Source organism: Drosophila albomicans, chromosome 2R (genome assembly GCF_009650485.2).
Source record: "Drosophila albomicans strain 15112-1751.03 chromosome 2R, ASM965048v2, whole genome shotgun sequence".
Lineage (NCBI taxonomy): Eukaryota > Metazoa > Arthropoda > Insecta > Diptera > Drosophilidae > Drosophila > Drosophila albomicans.
In genome coordinates, this window is record NC_047631.2 from 6,773,737 (window position 1) to 6,795,622 (window position 21,886).

Here is a 21,886-nt window from a genome sequence, read left to right on the forward strand (position 1 = left end):
ATTTAACATATATATTGCATTACCATTTGCAATCAATACAAATGTATTAAACATTCTATTAGCTTGAAAAGAAATGTATAGATTTTCAAAGCTAATAGCAACTCGAAATTTTTTCAAAATATGTTTATAAATTTTGTTTCAGTAGAAGTTAAAAGTCAGTTTTTAACATAGCTAACAAAAAAAGGTTGGTTACAGTTTGACTTTAAATGAAAAACAATATGGAAATCAAAACGTTGGATATTCAATGTCATACCACAGGGCTTGGAAATCAAATCGGCTTGAAAACAATTTGCCAAAGTATCAATGAATTCTAAACGCGATGAAAATGGCTCAATGGCCGCGCTAAATGGATGAAAAATTCATGGAAAAGCGTTTTGCGGCCGGCAAACAAAATACGAGTACGTCTAAAAAATTCGAGAGCTAGCAAAATAAAAAAAAAATCAGAAAGCGCACATCAAAAAGTGAAAATGTTAGACTAAGCGAACCAACAGACAAAATATGAAACCAAAAGCAAAAAAAAATAGAAAAAAAATACCAAAAGCGAAAAGATTTTTTTATTTTTGATTTTGGCGTCTGACAAATGTGTTGCATACTTGCCGGCGCAGCGTTTTGCCATCAATTTTTTAACGAACAACGCGATGGCGAAACGGAGCCTTTTTTGTTGGTTGTGATGTGGGAAAGGGCATGAGTGCGAATGAGGCGCAGCAACGAGCAAAATTAACGAATGAGGCATGCAAAAGGCGAAAAAGAATTTGATTTTTATATTTTGTTGCCGTTTTTTAGACGTCAGTTGCAGCAGAGCTGCGGCGACTGCGACGGCAACCTAGCAAAGGGAAGCTTGGTGGGGGGGTGGTGGGTTCAGAGTGTGAATGTGTGTGTGCGTGCGATTGGATGAGTTGTAGTACGTAGTGTGTGTGATGGGCGTCGCATTGAATTCGTGTAGTTATTAATGCGTATTGAAATGCACATGTGCATGTATCTACATAAGTCAATGTGTGTTTGCTGCTCTGTATGCGAGAGTGTGTGGGTGTGTGTGACTGGGTTTGAAAGTGGCCAGCCATGAGTATGAGTATGAGTGCGAGTGTGAGTGTGAGTGTGTTTGCGAGCACGAGTGTGCGTGCGTCTGTTTTGTTTGTATTCAAAGCCCACAAACGCCAGTCACGCATCGGAATAAGCCCATGCAAGTAACCATACAATAACAAATGTGCGGGCTTTGGCCCGATAACCCATCCACTTCACTACCTCCATCCCCTCCCCAACACCCGTGGCCCTTATGTGCATGTGTGTTGGTGTTTTCGACTGTCCATTGCGTTCAAAAACAAAAACCCAACAAAACAACTAAAAAATTCACTGTGACAAATAAAAAAGAAGATACAAAAATCGAACCAAAGCAAAATGCAAAGCAACGCACAAAGCACATGCAAAAAAAAAAAAAATAATAAAATAAAACGTCAAAGTGCTCAGTGTCAGTGTTGCCACCATGTCATAATTAGTTTTTCACACACAGTTTAGTCTCTTTTTTATCTTAAAGTTAGAAATATTTCAAGATACATCAGTAGACTAATGGAGAAGGAGAGAGAAATGTATATAAATTAAAAATATTTCAAATAATAATAAAAAATGTATTAGTGATCATCACTCAAATTATCTTCTTCTGCAGTTAAGATTTACCTATAAAGCTTGAGAACACAACAAACTCTTATTCTAACCCAATTTTGTAATGCCATAAAATGTGCAATTGTTAATGAATTGCAGACTTTATTGGCAACTCTACGGCCTCATCGCACCGCATTGAAACCGAATGAACACTAAAAAACAAAATCTAAAAGCAAATACAAACACAAACGCAATTGCAAAGTCAAAATGCAATAACAACCGAGCACGCTCTCGCGTTGATAGGGGCGATGGTTGTGGAAAGAAGCAGAAAAGCAAAACAAAAACCAAAACCAACAAAAAAAAAAGAAAAATCTGTTTTTGAACGGGTCACAAGTGCGGCGTGCGAAAGAGATGCCACGAAGCAGTGGAAAAAATTATTTCCTGTGACAAGGCGCCCACAAAAAAAAAAAAACGGAAGAGAATTGAAGGGGATGCTGCGTGGAAAAAAATGCACACCGAATGGAAATGGGAAAAATGCAAAAGGAAAAAAATAGAAGGCAAAGAATGCGCAGAGAGGGGCAGCGAGCAGAGTGCCCAAGAGTTTGAAGAGTAGAAGTCGAGGCAAGGTTGCAATGTGGCGAGAAAAAAACAACTTAGGAATAGCAGCGACAGCGACGGCGACGACGACGTCGACGAGCAGCAGACAAGCGGCGGCTGCAGCGCAGCGGAAGGAGTGCGCTTTGCGGCCATCTGTGTGTGTGCTAGTGTGTGTGAGAGGGAGTTAGTGTTGTAGTATTGGTGTGAGAGAATAAGACTTGCTGCTGGCAGTTAAGCCACGCGGTGGCTTAGGTCAGGGCGGAGGCAGCCTGAGGTGTGCTCCGTACTCAGTGTACGCTTTGTTGGTATACGTGTGTGTGTGTGTGGGACATTTTTTCCACACTCCAGCGTTTTATTTTTTATTTTTTCTGTTTTGGATTCTCTTTGGCGTAATTCGACGCCAGACTGATAGAGTGCTCCAAAACGTCGACGGCAACGACGCGTCGTCAACATGGCGGATGGCAGCAACTCTAGACTCGAGAGCTGCAATTGTGCAAAAGTATTGCCTACTTTTAGGCAATCATTTAAATACTTTACAGCTTATGAATTAACTAACAATTTTCATAAAAATGATTGCCACACATTCGGTTTATTTGACCGCCCATTTGCCACAACAATTCCCAACAACATTGCACACTGCAATTGCCAACTGCAAAGTCAAAGCAAAAACAAATGCAAAATGCAAATGCAAAGTCAATGAGAAATGGATAAAAAAAAGCGCTTCAATACAAAACAAAAAAAAACAAAAACAGAAAATAAAAAAGAGAATTGCAAAAAACCGGGCAGCATCAAAGTCGAACAAAACAAAACGCTGGAAAAAAAGTGCCAGACCATCGGGTTGGGGAGATGCGGCAGAAGGTGGTAGGGGAAGCAGCAGGCAGCAAATTTGGGGGCGGCAAAGGCTAACACGAAGTTGGCAGCGAAAAAATTCTGTGCGTTTGTATGCGAATGTGTGTGTGTGTCTGTTTGTGAGAGAGTGTGCATGGCTGCTACAACTGTGTGCGTGTGTATGTGTGCGTTTGTGTGTGTGTGCGTGGGCAAAAATTCCCCTTTTTTAAATTTTTTACACAATTTTTTTGCGCGCTTTTTAGAGCCCATCGTCGGCTCCAAACTTCCCCCATTCCAAATTGAGTTTGGGTCAATGTTGACGGCGACTGCTCCTTGTTGCTGTTGCTGTTGCTGTTTTTGTTGTCGTTGTTTTGGCGCTGCTCTGTCAGGTGGCTGCGACGCTGACAGCGCAGTCGCCATGGAGCGCGCAGCATTTGAATAGCGCCAGCAGCGACGCCGCCTATGCAACCAAAACTTTTTTTCTGCTTTTTTCTGTATGTGTGCGTGGCATTTTTTTGCCCGTTTAGTTTGTTGTTGTTGTCGCTGCTTTTTTTTCGAAGTCGCCGCTGCCAGTTTGTGTGTCTGTGTTTGTGTGAGTGTGAGTGATTGTGTGTGTGTGTGTGTTAGCGCTCTCCCCTTTTGCTGTGTGTTGATGATATTGTTGTTGTCGCTCAGTCGGCCGGCGGCGGCCTTTAGTGAGCCGCCACCCACCCACTCACACACACACAAACACAAGTACATTTCTCTGCTGCTGCGTTTTGAAATGCTGGTGCGTTAGTGTTAGTGCGCGTTTTGTCTGTCTGGTTTGCCTGTCGATGCCGTCGCCGTCGCCGCCGCCGCTGCCACTTCTGCAGCTGTGTGCGTCGCTTTGCATCTCTCCAACTGTATATGTGTGTGTGTGTGTACGACCCCCCAAAAATATATTGTTTCAGATTTTTTCATCATCGCTTTAGTTGAGTTTTTACATTGGTGACGGATCGTGCTCTCGGCTCGGCACGCGTTTCGCTCCACGACTCGACGCTCGATGCTCGACGGCTTGACGCTCACTGCTCGATAGGGCAAAGCGCGCGACTTTAGTTCAGCTGTGTGTTTTTCTGTGTGCGCAACATGTTCCTTGAGACGCCGCCAATAAAAGTAACAACAACCACATTCGCATTCTCGTCCACGTCCACATCCACATCACACACAAGCACAAGCGCAAGCACAACAAACAACGTGCAACGTCTTCGGCTCACATCGTTGTCGCCGCCATCGTCGATGTCGTCGCGCCAAGTTTAAGAAAAAGTAGCAATACCAACACATACAAAAAATACTACTACAACAAAAAAAAATACAAATAAAAATCACAAATAAAAGAAACAGAAACGGAGGCAAAACTTGAACTCGCACTTGACTCGGTTTTCCGTTTCCGGTAAAAAGTGTGCGCGCCTTTAGCATTTTTCCTTCTACGGCTGCCGCTGTTTCCTTTCGATTCAATTGCACTCCGTGTTTATTTATTGCTTCTGCAGTGTTAAAAAAAATGAGCAAACATAAACAAAACCCGTACGTGAATGAATGCATCTGTGTGTGTGAGCGTGGGTGCGTATATCTTGAAGACACGCGAGTATCTAATACTTACATTGCAGCATCGTAACCATGACGCGCAAAAGCGTTAAGAAGAAAATCATGCCAACAAGCAAGCCAAGCAAGCCACCAAGCAGCTGGCTTTGTTTTCCTTCCTTCTGCATATGTGTCTGTTTCTCTGACTCAGTGTGTGTGAGTGTTTGTTTGAGACTGTGTGTGTGAGCATATAAATAATAAATTTTCTTCATCGCGCTCTCCGTGTTTGTGTTTATATGTGTGTGACTGCGGCATATCAGCTGTTCCTTGTGTTCAATATCAAGGTCAGATTATTCTCATCTCTTATGTTACTTACTTAGAATGCGAGTAGACGGAGCTGGCTCTCAAATGTTCCGACGGTATAAGACAGCCTCTTCAATAAAATCGCAAATTTCATATATTCAAATTGGGATTTCGATAGACTCACAATAGTTCTAATATTAATTAGTCTATTTTAATACAGTTATTTTTAATATCCATTATTGTAAATTAATTTCTGAGGACAATTAACACATACTATATTCCGTTCAAAAGTTATGGCAAAAAGTCTAGATGGATATCACCGAAGCTTATTTTCTATAATTTGTCTGCACTGATATTTATTTTCAACCTGTTCAATTCAACAATTATTTTTAAACCCTAAATGTATTGTTTTACTTTTTAGACTTGTGAAAAATACTGTTTTTGTAAATTTATTAGCCAGACAAAATACGATTTGAAAGAATTACGACCAAAAAAAAACACTTCTTAATAATACTTTTTTTAATAACTGCAATTTAATAATATCAAACAAACTTAAATATTTTTGATGATTTTAAAAGTGTAATTTCAAATTTTTTAGAATTACTTTTAATTAGTTTGAAATCCGATTACAGCTGGAAAAGGGAAGTCCAATAGATTTTTATTCGAGCACACTCAGATAAAGCTTCATTTCCCATTTCCATTTTCCAAGATTGTTCTTTCTCATTTTCAACGGGATCAATAATTTAATGACAGCATTTTCTTGAGTTAGCTTATATTTTAACAAGTTCTTCAAAACGAAAGTAGTTTTGATAACCGCTCATAGATCAGTAAAATTACACTGGCCTAATTTTATTAAATAGTTTCCCACTTTATTAAAAATCGTTGTGTTCATTTTAAGAAAGACATTTAGACATTTTTAAAATGGCGTTATATTTTGTTGTTTGGTATACCGTCTAAAAATCAGAAAGTTAAAGCCACGTTGCATTTTATATTACCATTGATAGGTTCTCCTAACCTTGATAAATGTTATAAAACTGTATGTAAAAGTTATACGACATGAACATTTTATTTAATGTAAACAAGTAAGAAAGTTACAGTCGGGTGTGCTCGACTGTGAGATACCCGCTACCCATTTTTAATAAAAGTAAAATATTGCGGTATTATTTTCAAAATATACCGAAAATACTGAAAAATACTAAAAATATACCAAATAGTATGTTTGGTATATCGATATATTACACCATTCAAAATATACCATAGACGGCACAATATACCAGATTGTCGGCAAAAGCAACTAAGACCCCCAGTAAGTCGGCGTTTTTGCCATACAAAAGTACTTCTTTAATAACTTCCACAATTTTTATCTGATCGCAACCAAATTTTCAGGAATCACAACTACTATAGTCATTATTGTATATACCAAAAACTCTAGCTTTAAAATTACGCTTGTTATTCAATTTTTTTTAATTTGCGGGGGCGGAAGTGGGCGTGGCAAAAATTTGAAACAAACTTGATCTGCGTGCAAACATAACAAATGCTGTCGAAAAAAAATTATAGCTCTATCTTTTATAGTCTCTGACATCCAGTGTTTCATACGGACGGACGGACAGACGGACATGGCTATATCGTCTCGGCTGTTGACGCTGATCAAAAATATATATACTTTATAGGGTCGGAGATACCTCCTTCTACCTGTTACATACATTTCCTGCCGGCACAAAGTTATAATACCCTTCTACCCTATGGGTAGCGGGTATAAAAATAGTTGAGATTAATGCTTACACGACATCGACTCCTACATCTATTTATATTGGCAATTTCAGAATAAGAAACGTAAGATTTTTAGACTTCATCTTAAAAACAAGTAAGAAAACTTAAGTCGATTGTGCTCGAGTTTGAGCTACCCTCTACTCCTTTTCTAAAAACGCAAAATCGTTTCTTTATCTCTCGATCGTGTATAGTCTCTAAGATCTAGATAAAAGAAAATATTTTTAAACCATAAAGAAATAATCGCTTATCAATATTTGGTATTTAATTTTATTTTATTTTTAATAAAACATGTTGCAATGCGCATATGAAAAGACTTTATATAGAACGATACATACATCCACAAAAACAATAAATATCATAACTTTACCGGAAAATAAGACAGTTGAAATCCAGAGTCTGGCATTATGAGCCGTCCCAAATTACTATACTATTATTTTAGAAGTAGTTTTTATGCATATCAGTAAAAAGAAAAATTGAAAATATTGGTGTTAGGACTGATATGCACAACTATACGACAGCCGAGATGATCAGCTAGAACTACGAGAATAAGTAGCTGCTGATAATAGCAATTTTTATCAAAACTTTTATGCAGAAATTATTTAGTCTTTAATTCACTGTTTTACGTTTGCATTTCTTCATTGCTGTTTTCTACATTTAATTTTCAATGGCATCCTAAATGTCCTAAATGCCCAAATTTTGAATCTGTGTATTATATATACTTATATATTTCAATACCTTGAACACCTAGATCTCAGAGACTATAAGAGAGCCCCTGCGTAATTTTGAAGCTGTTGTGATTTTTGGTATACACAATAATAATACACTGTTTTGTGCTACCTGAGAATTTGGTTTCGATTGGATAAAAATTGTAGAAGTTATTCAAAAAAAAATTTTCTATGACTAAAAGTCTTGGTTGCTTTAGCTGACAATCTGGTATATTTTATGGTATGTTTTAAATGTAAATAAAATTTTATAAAATATAGTCTTCGGTATTTATATACATTTGGTAAATTTAAAGAATAATACCGCAGTGTTTTGCTTCTTTTTATACCCGCTACCCATAGGGTAGAAGGGTATTATAACTTTGTGCCGGCAGGAAATGTATGTAACAGGTAGAACGAGGCATCTCCGACCCTATAAAGTATATATATTCTTGATCAGCGCCAACAGCCGAGACGATCTAGCCATGTCCGTCTGTCCGTCGTCCGTCTGTCCGTCGTCCGTCTGTCCGTCGTCCGTCTGTCCGTATGAAACACTGGAACTCAGAGACTATAAGAGATAGAGCAATAATTTTTTGTCGACAACATTTGTTATGTTTGCACGCAGATCAAGTTTGTTTCAAATTTTTGCCACGCCCACTTCCGCCCCCGCAAATCAAAAAAATCGAATAACAAGCGTAATTTTAACTACTATAGTAGTTATGATTCCTGAAAATTTGGTTGCGATCAGATAAAAATTGTGGAAGTTATTAAAGAAGTACTTTTGTATGGGCAAAAACGCCTACTTACAAGGGCTCTTAGTTGGTTTGACCGACAATCTGGCACATTGTGCCGTCTATGGTATATTTTGAATGGTGTACTATATCGATATACCAAACATACCAGTTGGTATATTTTTAGTATTTTTTAGTATTTTCGGTATATTTTGAAAATAATACCGCAGTATTTTGCCTTTATTAAAAATGGGTAGCGGGTATCTCACAGTCGAGCACACTCGACTGTAACTTTCTTACTTGTTTTTTTTTTTAAATGGGTTACGTGTATCTCACAGTCGAGCACACACTGTTTTTATACCATACTGTTCACACATTTACATATTTCGAATACATTTTCTTTTTGGTTCTGTGTAGCTATTCCTGGATATATATACTTATCAAAAGATACAAATATATAATGACAATATAAATGAATATCAGGTGAAAATTGAAGACTCGCAATTGTTCAATAAAATAATATCACAAAATATTATTTCAGTTAATTGAATTAAAATCAAAGATTTGATATTACATATTAATTAATAATATATATGTAGTTAAAGGTAAAGTTAAAGAAAGATTACGCCGTATATAATATCAGGCTGATATTAAGCTGAGGAATACCCCATATTGAGTGCACAATATTGACATAATCTCAGGCTCGATTACATCTCAGCCGCTTACGAAATGGTTAAGCTGACCTCACACTAACTCAAATTGATGCTGCTCGCTGGCATTGCAACTGTGAGTTTTGAAAGCCATTCAAGCTTAAGCTAATTGGGTAGCCCAAACACCTGAGAATCAATTCGCGACAGACAAAGCCTGGTGACGAGTCTCTAATATTGAAGCCTTGGCTAAAGTAAAGCTAGCATGATACTCGGGTCCAGGCTTGGGCATTTGGGTAACTTGATAGGCTGAGAAGATGCCCAGCAAGCGCCACACAAAAATACCTCAACCCGTTAATGAGCCAGCTGTTCACAGCTTCGCCACGCCCCTGCGCCCACCCATGCACACACACAGCCACACACACACGTACATACGTGCAGTGCAGAGCCTTGCGAGCCTTTGATGCGGCTTGGCCAAATTGAAAATCGCAAAGCGATCAGTTAATCAAAGGCAATTGCGGCGTTCACATCGTTGGCAGTCGCGAAGAGTGGTCGGCGAATTTGGGCGTATGCTCCGAAGAATAATATTACAATATAAAATAATCAGAAAATATATATTATTTTTAATTAAGGCAGAGCACGAAAATTAATTGCATATTTTAAGTGATGTGAAATTAATTAATGATTAGTTCAAACAAGCGTGGCCCCAAAAAGCCGCAGCAAATGTGAAATTAAATATCATTAAAATGCATAAGCAACAACTACAACTACAAAAAAAAAAACAAAAATAATTATTAAACGAACATAAAAAAATATTTGTGGATCATATGACACCCCGGCAATGCATATTTCATCAACTGACAATAAGTCTCATATAAGTTAACAACAACAACAACAAAATGCAAAGCAAACAAAAACCAACAACAACAAAACAGAACGGAAACATTTTTGTGATTTTGTGCAACTTAATAAAAACTGCTAAAAAGTAGTAGTGTGAAAAAGCATTAATCAGCCAACAACAATTAAAAAATGTATGAATAATAAAAGAGCGGGCATGATTTTTTTAATACATTTTTCAATAATTAATAAAAAGGATAGTTTGAGTTTGGGTCACAAAATGTTGCCAAACCGCCAAATGTTAATTAGTTAAAAGGCCGAACTACGCCTTCACCCAAACAAACAAACACCCTCCCACACATATATGCTATATACATATGCACACACACACTCACACACAGTCATATAACAAAATGCATTCCCCACTTTTTCTATTTATTTTTTACATTTTTTAATTGTTTCTTTGTTAATTCGGTTTTAGGATTGGATTGCATTATGTACAGTAAACATAGGCATCAAGTACACTCTTGTACATTTATATACACACATTATGTACACATAATATGTCATAGTATATAAAAATGTGGGTGACTCATTCTTTAACTATTTTGCCTGTTTCCCACAGTACTCATCAGATTTAATAAATAAAATAGAAAGGGAAGATCAAAATTTATATGCTTGCTGTAATTTGTTCACAAATAAATATTTAGCTAACGAAGTACAACAACAACTGAATGATAGACTAAGTAATATCCTTCTAAAGCTTAGTCCTTTTAATTAGGGTACAATTAATTTGTAATAAAAGAAAATAATCATTATCAAAGTATTCTAATTATTATATATCTTGATTTTTTTAAATGTTCTCCTAGGTCAACAATAATCTATTTCGTCTGCAATATACGCAGCAGAGCTTTTCAAAATCCATAAATATAGAGTATTAGGAAAATTGTATAAAAATATTTATTACTATTACCCCATCACAATCATGCCTATCTCCCCGATTTTATTGCCCATGTAGTTGTACAGATTTTCTGTCTAATTTGTAAAAATCATCAAATTTAGCATATTTAAAACAGTTAATAACAGCTAATCAAAATTAGAATTATTATTTTTCGAATAATTGTTGATTGACGTAGCTTGAAGGTATAATAGTTAATTATATTTACTCTGGACATTTTTTTATGAGACAAAGTAAAGTTTCGAAATGATTCCCAAACTTCAAACATACTAATTGATTGAGGGCGAAAAGTGTTATTAATAAAACACCAAATTCATGGCATATTTATTCACTTATTTTACCTGAGGGTTACTTTACGATTTCTTTAATTAATTAAATTGTATTCGGACTATTCTATGTATTAAATCGCTTTAACTTAAAGTATACATACTCGTAAAATATTATTCACAAACGAAGCGAACTCTCATTGTAGACACATATGTATGTGTGCACATCTATAGAAAACCATTTATGGTTCACTCGTCTACAAAATATGACAAATATGCATATACATAAATTTAGAACATTTATGTGGTCATTGTGTTTTGAAAATCTAACACGTAAAAATTGCTGTCAAGGTCAATGTCGTGAATAGCCAACGAAGTTGCACTTTTTATCTAAGCGCAACAAATAAATAAATGCTCGTATACGAGAGATACTGACACGGCGTGTGTTCGAGTATTTTTATTCGTGCTTGTGTGCATCAAAAATCAACACTGGTGAACGTTGAAATATGCAACAAATGAATGAATTATTCGCTGCGCTTAGAAACAGGGAAACCCACAAAACGAAAACAAAATGGAGCAATGCAAATAAAAACAAAGAGGACTTTCACCTGACAAAAACGCAGGATGTCTGCTGCTTGTCTGCGCTTCAATGACTTGCCCTCTAAACAACCAACAAAAAAAGGAGAAAAATAATACAAACAAAAAAATGAACGCCCTATAAAAACACAGACAGCCGGGGACAGGCAAACATTTACTGAAATAACGGATTTTATATAGGAAAAAATCTAATCGAAGCGATCCAAAACAAGCAAAGAAAACCCCGCATAGAAAAATAGTCAAATTGAAAAAGCTCACTCACAGCCGCAGAATGAAACCAGCCAGAAGCGAGGGACAGAGGCAGCAGCATAAAATCAGAAAAGTCAAATGCGTGGCGAGAAAAAATATTTCCACCGCCTGCAAAATGTTGGGGAAAAAAATGTCGACGTGCAGCGCAACGAAGCAATTGAAAATGCAAAATAAAAAGTTCGCAGTAAAAATGGCGTTAGATTTAGGACAAACAAAATAACAACTGGAAAAAAGAATATCCTCTCCAGTTGGCAGTGCAGCGAGTCGAGACAAACCGTTTTTGTGGTCTCGTCTCGCAGGTTTCCTACCTAAAAAAAACCATGGATAGAGAAACAAAAGAAATGTTTAAAACATATGCAACAGGCTATAGACAATTTTGATTCTTTAAAGTACAAATACTTGCTATAAAGGCAAATTTAACTTACATATTGAAGTATTTTTGAAATCATCATTTTTTATTATATTCTTAATTAATTTACGGTTTTAATTTACTATAATTTTATGAGAATAGCTGATTGATTTTATAGACTAAAAGAAATGTTTTAGAATATTTCTGATCTCATACACTTTATTTTAATTATATAAAATTAAAATTATTAAATCGAGTGTGCTCGACTGTACGATACCCACTACCCATTTTTAATAAATTTTTATTTATTTACATGTTAATTATTATACAAAATAGTAATAATAACTAAAAGAAGGGAGGGCTAGCTACTAAGGCCATCGACTGTTTTATTAAAATATACCGAAATTGCGTTCAAAAAATACTGTAATATACAGAAATCTATATTTTTGTATTTTGATATACTATTACATTTAAAATATACCATATGTGTCGACCACATCAATTAAGACGAGGCAGCATCATCCCGCAAATTTGTAGGAAACAGTTTTAAAACTTAAGGACGGAGATCATACGTTCATACGGACCACAGACAGACAGTATGATATACGAACAGAAGCACATGACAACATCATGAACATGGAAGGACATGACACACATACTGTGTAGGCACAAAGTTATAATACCCTTCTACCTTACTGATTACGGGTATAAACTCATCTAATAAAAGGATAATACTACGAATACTTCTATAGCTGATATACTCTTGTGATCAATTTATTGAAAGCAAATGAATTTAAAATATTTCTGTTTTAAGATAACTACTTTAAAATAAAAATTATCGGCGGTGTATTCACGTTTCTCAAAACAAAAAACATCTAAGTGAATTAAATATAAACTGTTTTAAAATCGGCTAATTGAACAAGATATGGTCGTTGATTAAACCAGTGATATGTAAAATCTTAAAAATAAAAGTTTGTGCTTAAATAACTTGAAAATAATCGAATAAAAAACCGAATAAATAACGTCCTTATAAATAAAAGTGAACAAATGGAGGGTCGTTTGATCGAGTATCGCCCGATTGGCGGTGGTCTCGACTACCATCACAATTCACCACTGATTGGCGAGATTCCTCCCGCTGGTGGGGACTACAGCCACGCCGTGCATCGCTCCATCGATCATCTGCGCAACAGTCTAAATGAGCGAGTGGCACTTGGACCACTTAGCGTATTCTCCAATACGCCGGATTTGCGAAGCTCAGTGCTGAGCTATAGCCAACAACCGCATCCGCATTCGCAGCCTCATCCACATCCGCATCCTCAACCGCAGCAACAGCAACAGCAGCCGCATCAACCACAGCCACAGCAACAACAGCATCAATATCACCTGAGTGGCGGTGGAGAGGCTCTGCATCAGGCGAAGCCCAGCCTCGAAAGTAGCTCCACTCTCGCAGTAGCCGACGGCAGCAGCAGCAGCTCTAAGTTGGTTAACGATGCCGTCGTAAGCAGCAGCAGCAGCAGCGTCGGTGGTGGTGGCGGCGGAGGCGGCACAGGTGGAAGCGCGTCCACAGCACCAACGGGCTCCACAAGGGGTCGCAAGTCCCGTATCTATCCGAATCCCAATCAGCACATTGTGGTGACCAGCAACAGCGTCGACAACGGCGGCATTCGAATGCAAAATGCCACGCTCAATGAACGCAATGCCAAAATCCGAATGCGAATCCCAGTTCGAATCCAATCGCGACCACAATTAGTGTTTCTAGCGTATCAAATGCGAATGGCATTTCATCCTCAACCAGTTCGCCGCATCATATGACACATGATGTGAAGGACAGCAAGGTGATGAAGGCATTTGGTTTAGGGACAATGCAAACAGCAGCAAATTTAATCTCTAACATACCACGCTAATATTTTATTTTGTTAACATTCAAATTCTCTTCTATATTCGTTATAGATCTTCAGCTCGAAGGCGGACTTGCAGCTGCACACACAGATTCACATGCGTGAGGCGAAGCCATACAAGTGTACGCAGTGCTCGAAGGCATTCGCCAACTCATCGTATCTATCGCAGCACACCCGCATCCATTTGGGCATTAAGCCGTACCGCTGCGAAATATGCCAGCGCAAGTTCACCCAGTTGTCGCACCTGCAGCAGCACATACGCACCCACACGGGTGACAAGCCGTACAAATGCCGGCATCCGGGATGTCAGAAGGCCTTCTCGCAGCTTTCGAATCTGCAGTCGCATTCGCGCTGCCATCAGACGGACAAGCCATTCAAATGCAACTCGTGCTACAAGTGTTTCTCGGATGAACCATCGCTGCTGGAGCACATACCCAAGCACAAGGAATCGAAGCACCTGAAGACGCACATATGCCAGTACTGCGGCAAATCGTACACCCAGGAGACCTATCTAACCAAGCACATGCAGAAGCATGCGGAAAGAACGGACAAACGGCCGCCAATCGCACCCGGCAGTGCGGCAGCCCTTGCGGCGGCTGCTGCTGCAGCTGGCGGCGGAGGCGGCAATCAGAGCAATGCCTCAGCTGGGGCCACAAGCAACTCGCAGCACCAGCGCAGCAATTTGGTATTGCCACCGGTTTCGATAGCTCCCAGCGATAATAGCTACTGGCCAAAGGTGAGTCCCGACTCGGCGGCAGCTGCTAATGCCATGGAAGTAATGCACCAACAGCAACAGCAACAACAACAGCAGCAACAGCAACAACAACAGCAGCAACAACAGCAACAGCAACAACAACAGCATCACACGCAGCTAGGCGTACCACCGCAGCAACATGGCCCGCCACAGCAACAGCAGCAGCAGCAACAACAGCCCCAACACCATCACCCACAGCAGCAGCAGCAACAGCAGCCACCTCCGCAGCACACCATGGAGGCACACTACGTGCAGCCAACGGCACCAAACACCGGCCAAAGCAATGGACATGCGCCAGAGCAACTGCAACCGCATCATCGCATTATGCCCGATCCCGTGCGCGAGGATATTGGTAAGGCATTTACTTTGAATTTAATCGTGTCTGGAGACAGCTGAGGTAATCTGTTCCTTTTCACAGTATCAACACCCAGCACCGTTGGACCATATGATGCCGCATCGATAGCAAAAAGCACAAGCAACTCCGCTTTTACACCGATCAACTCAATGCCACCGCACTTAAACTCGCTGAGTCACCATCCGATGGCGCAGCGTCCCTATCTCTACGATGCCATCAGTTTCCCCAACAAGAATGTCAATCAGAATAATGCCAACGCCTTTCCCAATCAGCTGATCTCGCTCCATCAGATACGCAACTATGCGCATCAGCCGGCGGGTCTCATGGCAGGCGAGCATCTGCTCGGCGTTAGCGTTGGGCCTGGCAAGGATAAAGGATAGCTAACGTCGTACTTTTAAGTTGGCCAGCGCCCCGCCCCTTCTCGTTCTAGTTAGTTGCTTATGGTGATTCGAAATGTTATGCTACATATAGTATGGTAATGTATACAAACATACATATGTACTAACATATAATTATATTGTGTTGACCGCCGATTTGTATGCAATACGGTGCCGTGTAATCCCGTTACTTATGGTAGTTTCTACTTCCCGTATCGTTGAAGTCGCCCATCCTGTACAGTATTAATTTGTAGTTAGTCCATATAAGTGAAACATACACATACACACACGCAAACATTCGACTTAAATTTAGTACTCTTATAATCATTTTGATACGTATTTCGTTAAGCATATTCTATTGTAAATTGGTAAGAATACGTATTACTTATTCTAATTTAACAACTACACCGTCCAATTTAATTTACATCAATTTATACCACAGCATTGAGATTCGTTATCATTCGTTTTTGGGTACTCAGATTTCTGATAAATTGCTTCATTTCTCAGCTTCCTTTTAACAGATACTTTTGCTCCTATTAATTTCTTTGTAATAAACCTTCAAGTCTTGAAATTTATGCAACACTATCTCTGACCTATCTTTAACATTATCTTTACCTTTATATATCAAAATGCTTTCTGATTGATTTCATTTCGTCAAATTAAATTCTAATTAAACCATGAATTCTTTCATTTATTACATACTAAATTCTATGGAAATGAAGCTATCAAAGTACCCCATATCTGTGTATTGTTTATTTCTTCAATGGTAGTAACAATCGACAATTGATGCTCAAAACTCCTATATTAAAATTGTAAATACATATATTTAGCTCGGATGTTCGTAAGATATAGTTTTATTTCATTCACAAACAGATCTCGCAGTCAAGTCGAAAATCAAAAATAATTCAAATCAAAGCTACTGCAAACTACAAATGATATGTACATATAAAACTATTAAGATTAGAGCTGGCAGAATATGAAAAGAGTAAATTAAATTTATTTAACATACGTGTATCGTATTGAATACAGAAATTTCTATAAGAAATTTTTAAATGTAAAAATATATTTGACATCAAATATCGAAAATAAGAAACACACGGTTGATGATTAAAATTTGCATGTGTTTTATAAACTACTGAAACTTTGCGATAGATTAAAAGCAACTAAACTATTTTGAATTAAGCTAAAAAAAAAACATTAATACTATTACTAAAACTGAAAATGTAAGCAAGCAAAATTTAAGGAAAAGAGTAAAAAAAAAAGGAAAACTGTTAAAGTAAATATTTTTGGTAAGACTGAAGTGATCAAAATTAAAAAAAAAAATACAAGAAAAGAACGAAATTTAAACGCAATTAAAAGTTTTTACTTAATTGTAGGACGGAATAAACTAAATATTTACTAAGAGAAATCAACTGTATGTGTCCTAAAATTCATACTAAGTGTCAGTAATTCATTATTACAAGTAGAACGGCATTCAAATGTATTGTATTACAAAATGAAAGCTTAATTGAAATTTAAAATAGTTAGACTCTAATTCCAAATTCTCAATGTAAAATAACAATTTTAAAAAATTAAGAAAGCATCTTCAAGCAAAAATAAAACCCCAAAACAGACATACAAATCGAAACCGAAGTAAAAAATACCATTAAAATTGAAGACAATTTAATGAATGAGCATAGCAAATGAAAGTCAGATACAGGAGTGAACGCAGAATGTATCAAACAGTTGGAGCAAAAACATCAATAAAGAGTGTTGAAAATAAATAAACTAATTAAATATATCTCGTACATACATACTTATGTAATTGCCAATATTAGATGTGTATGTGTGTGTTTTAGTTAATGTAAATTCATTTACATTTATTTTTAGCTCTAAAATCGAAAAATAATAAAGTGAATTAAATGTTCAAAAAATGTTTTCGCTGTTTTGAATAGTTTCGTTGATCGCTTTAGCAAATGCTTCCACATTGTAACTCATCACATTGCTGACTACAAGATGCGTTAAACTATAGTATTTATCGTTGACCGGACCTTTGACCACACTTTCCCCCTTCTTGAATTCACTGAAGTCACCAGGGGACTCAAGAGCAACATTCTCTTCGCTTACACTTGTATCGAAGCAAATGGGTCTAACTTTGGCGCCAAACTGGAACGGCTTGACGAGGATAATTAATGCGGCTTGGGGAACCTTACTTTCAGGGCTATATTTGGTGTAAAGCAAATGATATAATAATAATAAGAAAAGTAAATGATCTATGCATTATTTTAAACTTACTGTGTAACTGTGTTAATATCCGCAATGAAGTGTATCAAGTAACCATGTTCATCAGATTCCTTGTAGCTGACATTGTAATCACCTTCAATAACCGAGTAATATGACCTGCCGTCGTCCTCCTTGGGCCTGCCATCAAAACACGATATGGCCGTGAGTACAACATATGGTGAAAGGATTGTGCCTGAACATTTGAAGTTATATGTGCTATCGGGTGCAGAGGCGCGTTCAAATAGGCTGACTTTCCAAGGCGTAACATTCGGATGATGTTTTGACTTAATGCCACAAATCGCTTCACATTTGGGGTTCACTTCTTTCGTGCGCCACGAACCATCGTCATCGCAGATATGTTTGCCCATTTGGTTAGTATCGTTGTATGCTTCGAATCCAGGAGCACAAGTTACTCTCAGCTCTGTATCCAAAATGTGGGTATCAGTTTTGCAATCAGTCAAACCTGAATTCCCAATGCATTGTGTGGAATAGCGATGATTGCGTATCATGGGACTTTGGTCACAAAGTCGCACACATCTAAATAAATCGGCCCATTCTTGATTATCATCATTACCAACACATCTATTGATACCGGAATTAAAGTTCTCATATCCTTCTCTACAATTCACAACCACAACTGTTCGCATCGGAACTTCACTATTTGGTTTATAGCTGACGTCCGTGAAGTAATCAGTAGCATACATTCCAGTCTGTTGTGGCAATTTACATCCACTTTTCTTCCAAACATTGTGTTTGGGTGGAACTTTAGTTTCGATCGAATTTTTATCCGCTGGTAGTGTCACTGGATTCTTTTCTAAAATTGGTGGTGGATTGCATATCTCGGGAATTTCATCACTTCCATCGGCGCAATCAACCTGTCGATTGCAAAAGCTCTTTTCTTGAATGCAGGCGCCGTTTTGACAACGAAATGATTTAGCTGGACATAATGCTGACGAGCATATTTCATTTTTTTCATCTATCTCGTTGAAACAATCTGTAACACCGTCACAAATCTGACTCCACCTCAAGCATATCTTTTTAGACTTTACCTCGCAAGAGAGACCATAAGGCCGTCTAAGGAAATTAACGTTCAATTTACATTCAGAAATGTAATTGGTATTGGTATATGTAATTGGTATATTAACTTACTCGCAATCACCTCGAAGTTCGTCAAGGAGAACATTCATACTTGTCTCATTAGCACACAAAAATTTATTTTCATCGCTGTTATCCCAACAGTCTTTAACGCCATCACACTGCTTGGTTTTGTCCACACAGCCACCATAGTTGCATCTGAACAGATCATTTCCCTCGCAAGTTGATGCATGGCAAGCCACGAAAGTCTCGTCACTGCCATCAGCACAATCCTTTTTTCCATCGCACTTCAACGCACCATTAATGGAAGTGCTGTCCGAGCAAGTAAATTCCTCATTTGAGCCTTCGGCATGAGCTGCACACATATATAGAAAAATAATGCGACAATTACAAAAAGTCAGTGAGAGAGTAAGGAAATTTCTATGGTATAATATCTCATATCTATTTTCTATTACTATTTTTTCGTTAGTAGACTTTCTACCGGACAGCACCGTAAAGTAGTCCCTCGATACCAAGGGAATACAGAAAGGATTATGTATGGTCATACTTGAGCTTTCGAAACGATAAAAGGATACTCAAATCATTCGTATACTCAATTCGCTCAAGAGGTTTTGCATATAAAATATTTTTAAAAGTCAAAAATACATTACATATGTTGCATTTACTGCAACTAAGGTTTAATAAATTAATTTTACACCAAGATTAAAAGCTGTCAATCTGTGACCACAATGGGATTCTTACATTCAAATAGCTAGATATACAATTAATAAAGTTGTTTTGAAATCACTACTGATCAAGTTTATGAAGTAACAGAAAGTCATTAACAGAATCCAAAGCATTACTGAAAGCCCTTAATTACCAAAGATGTGAACTGTATAAAGTTTGTGATTGTATGTAGATATGTATTTTATATTTTAATAGATCTACAAAAATTTTGTAATTGTACTTGTTATTGTGTTTTAAGTTTAGGATTTACAGACAATTTGGATATACCTTTATAATTTATAACGTTAGAAATATTTCCTCTTTCATAAAATTAATCTTTTCAGCAACTTAGATAAAAAGATTGTATGAAAGATTTAAAGAACTTCATCACAATGCTTAAGCACATAAGCTAAAACTCCATCGGGAACTGGGATAAAGTAGGCTTTGTGCTATTTAAAATATTTAATTTTGAGCTGTTTTAATTATGGGTTCCCAAATAGAAAAGTCAGGTTATTTAAAAAAAAGTTATGGATTGACTTATGTCGGCGGATTTCTGTCTACGAATTCGCCGTCTACAACTCACAAGAGAGTTATGGAAACATTCTTTATTGTAGACAATAAAACTGGATCGCGCAATGGTGCAGCAAAATGAGTTTTTCGAAAATTCTTATAACTTTTTGACATTTTATTATAAAGATATGCCATTTCCCGTGTAAACCAAACAGATTTACTTGACAAGCATGGATTACGTAATGGAACGCAAAAGTTAAAAACGAATTTGTGTTTTATAAAACACTTTTCCTGAGCTATTTATCTCCTCACACCAGTTGCAAGCAGTCGGTATTCGACAAAAGCCGACACTGCTAACTAAAGTCAGCCTTTTAAAACTGACGCACGCGTTTCAACCTAGATGTGGCTGGCCGGTCTACCAACACTTCCAATATAAGATGATAGGGGTCTTCAGGAGAGTATATAGGTTTAGAGCGGCAGATAGAAGTGCCTCTTGTCAAGAAATTGTATTGATTAAACTAATGAAATCACTAAACAAATTTATTTTTGTAAAAAAACAGATTTCATTAAAAGGAAAGCCAAAAAGGTAATTAAAATTATAAAATATAATTTTCGACCTAAAGTAAAATATATATAATAATCTGCCTATAAATGTAAATAACAGGCAGAAGGAAGCCTCTCCGACGAAGAAATACTTTTGTATGGGCTTTTGCCCCTTGGCTGACAATATGGTATATTTTGCACCCTATGGTATATTTTGAAAGTAGTACTACATGAATATATCAAATATAGCCTTAGTTTTTTTGTTTATATTTTACGGATTATAAATTTGGAATATTCATAAATTTGTTCCGCACTGTTTAGCTTGACATTAAAAATGACTTGTGGGTTCTTACTTGTTTCTATTGCACACCAATTATCATTGAGCTTCGACATAAAATCTATCAATATATGGACGCAACAAGATAGTTTTCTTGCATAATTTTCGGAATTAATTTATGTAGATTTACATACATATACATAAATGATACTGATAGTGGAAACCTGCATTAGGCGGATATTCCTCTAAGCGGACACTTTTTCTATGGCAGATAGCAAACACAGTGAAAACTATCTTGATTAAACACTCGATGATTAATTAAGTGTCCGTTTAAAAATTACAGAAGTCTCCACTCTATTGCTTTTATGACACTTTTTTAGAAAAAATATGTACTTTTTAAACGGACACGCACTTAGAGCGCACAAAAATTATTCGCCGAGTTTAATCAAAAGAGTTTTCACTTTGCTTGCTATCTCTGCAGGGTCATGGGTCATTATATAAATACATATGTATGTGAAGGTTCGACTTCACGTATAATTGCCACGTTAAGATTAATTCATTTATATTTAAATCATTTTGTAAATTAGTTTATCATTCTTGTCTAATTGTTTTGGTTATTTTCCTTACCAAATCGGCTTCCAGCCAATACCGCTAAGACTAAAATTAATAGCATTGCTATCTATTTGTAGCAACGACAATTTTGTTCGTACTGATAACCCGCTGAAGCTGAGCGCTGAACTGAGTGCTTCCAATGTCTAGTAAATACTAATCTCAGTGCTGTACAAGAATCATGGATTAATTTTACTTGTTTAAAATAAAAAACCAAATACGTAGATTAATACTAGCATGTGGGCAAAATGTGTGCATTTTACACACTTTAGTTTTGATTTTTTACAGTTTTAAATTGGAAATGAAATCAACATTATTTTATTTATTTAATATAATATGTTTTTATTACTGAAATTAACCATTCAATGTTTCTTACCATTCTTATATATAGAATTATACACTTGCTTTTTACCATATATGTATGTTATATCGTTCATATTATTATATTCATGAATTATGTAGTTTTATAAGTAACATATGTATGTATATATTTTTATGTATATGAATATCTGCTTGTGTTAATTATTGTATGC

The 21,886-nt window shown here is 36.9% G+C and overlaps 2 protein-coding genes across 2 annotated transcripts in view; one reads left to right on the forward strand and one right to left on the reverse strand.

The window, feature by feature from the left end:
* LOC117575611 (zinc finger protein rotund) overlaps positions 1-17,031 on the forward strand; it is a 45,920-nt gene extending 28,889 nt beyond the window's left edge. The window contains 2 exon segments of the mRNA XM_034259883.2: positions 13,919-14,972; positions 15,039-17,031. Coding sequence (XP_034115774.2) covers positions 13,919-14,972; positions 15,039-15,355 — 1,371 coding nt within the window. The 3' untranslated portion in view covers positions 15,356-17,031.
* Positions 17,032-17,132: 101 nt separating this feature from the next.
* Positions 17,133-21,513, reverse strand: LOC117575619 (modular serine protease-like). The gene is made up of 4 exons (XM_034259893.2): positions 21,372-21,513; positions 18,764-19,064; positions 17,627-18,688; positions 17,133-17,552 (listed from the first exon to the last, which is right to left on the reverse strand). The coding sequence occupies exons 1-4, from the start codon at positions 21,415-21,417 to the stop codon at positions 17,258-17,260; spliced, it is 1,704 nt and encodes a 567-aa protein (XP_034115784.2). The 5' UTR covers positions 21,418-21,513; the 3' UTR covers positions 17,133-17,257.
* Positions 21,514-21,886: the final 373 nt, after the last annotated feature.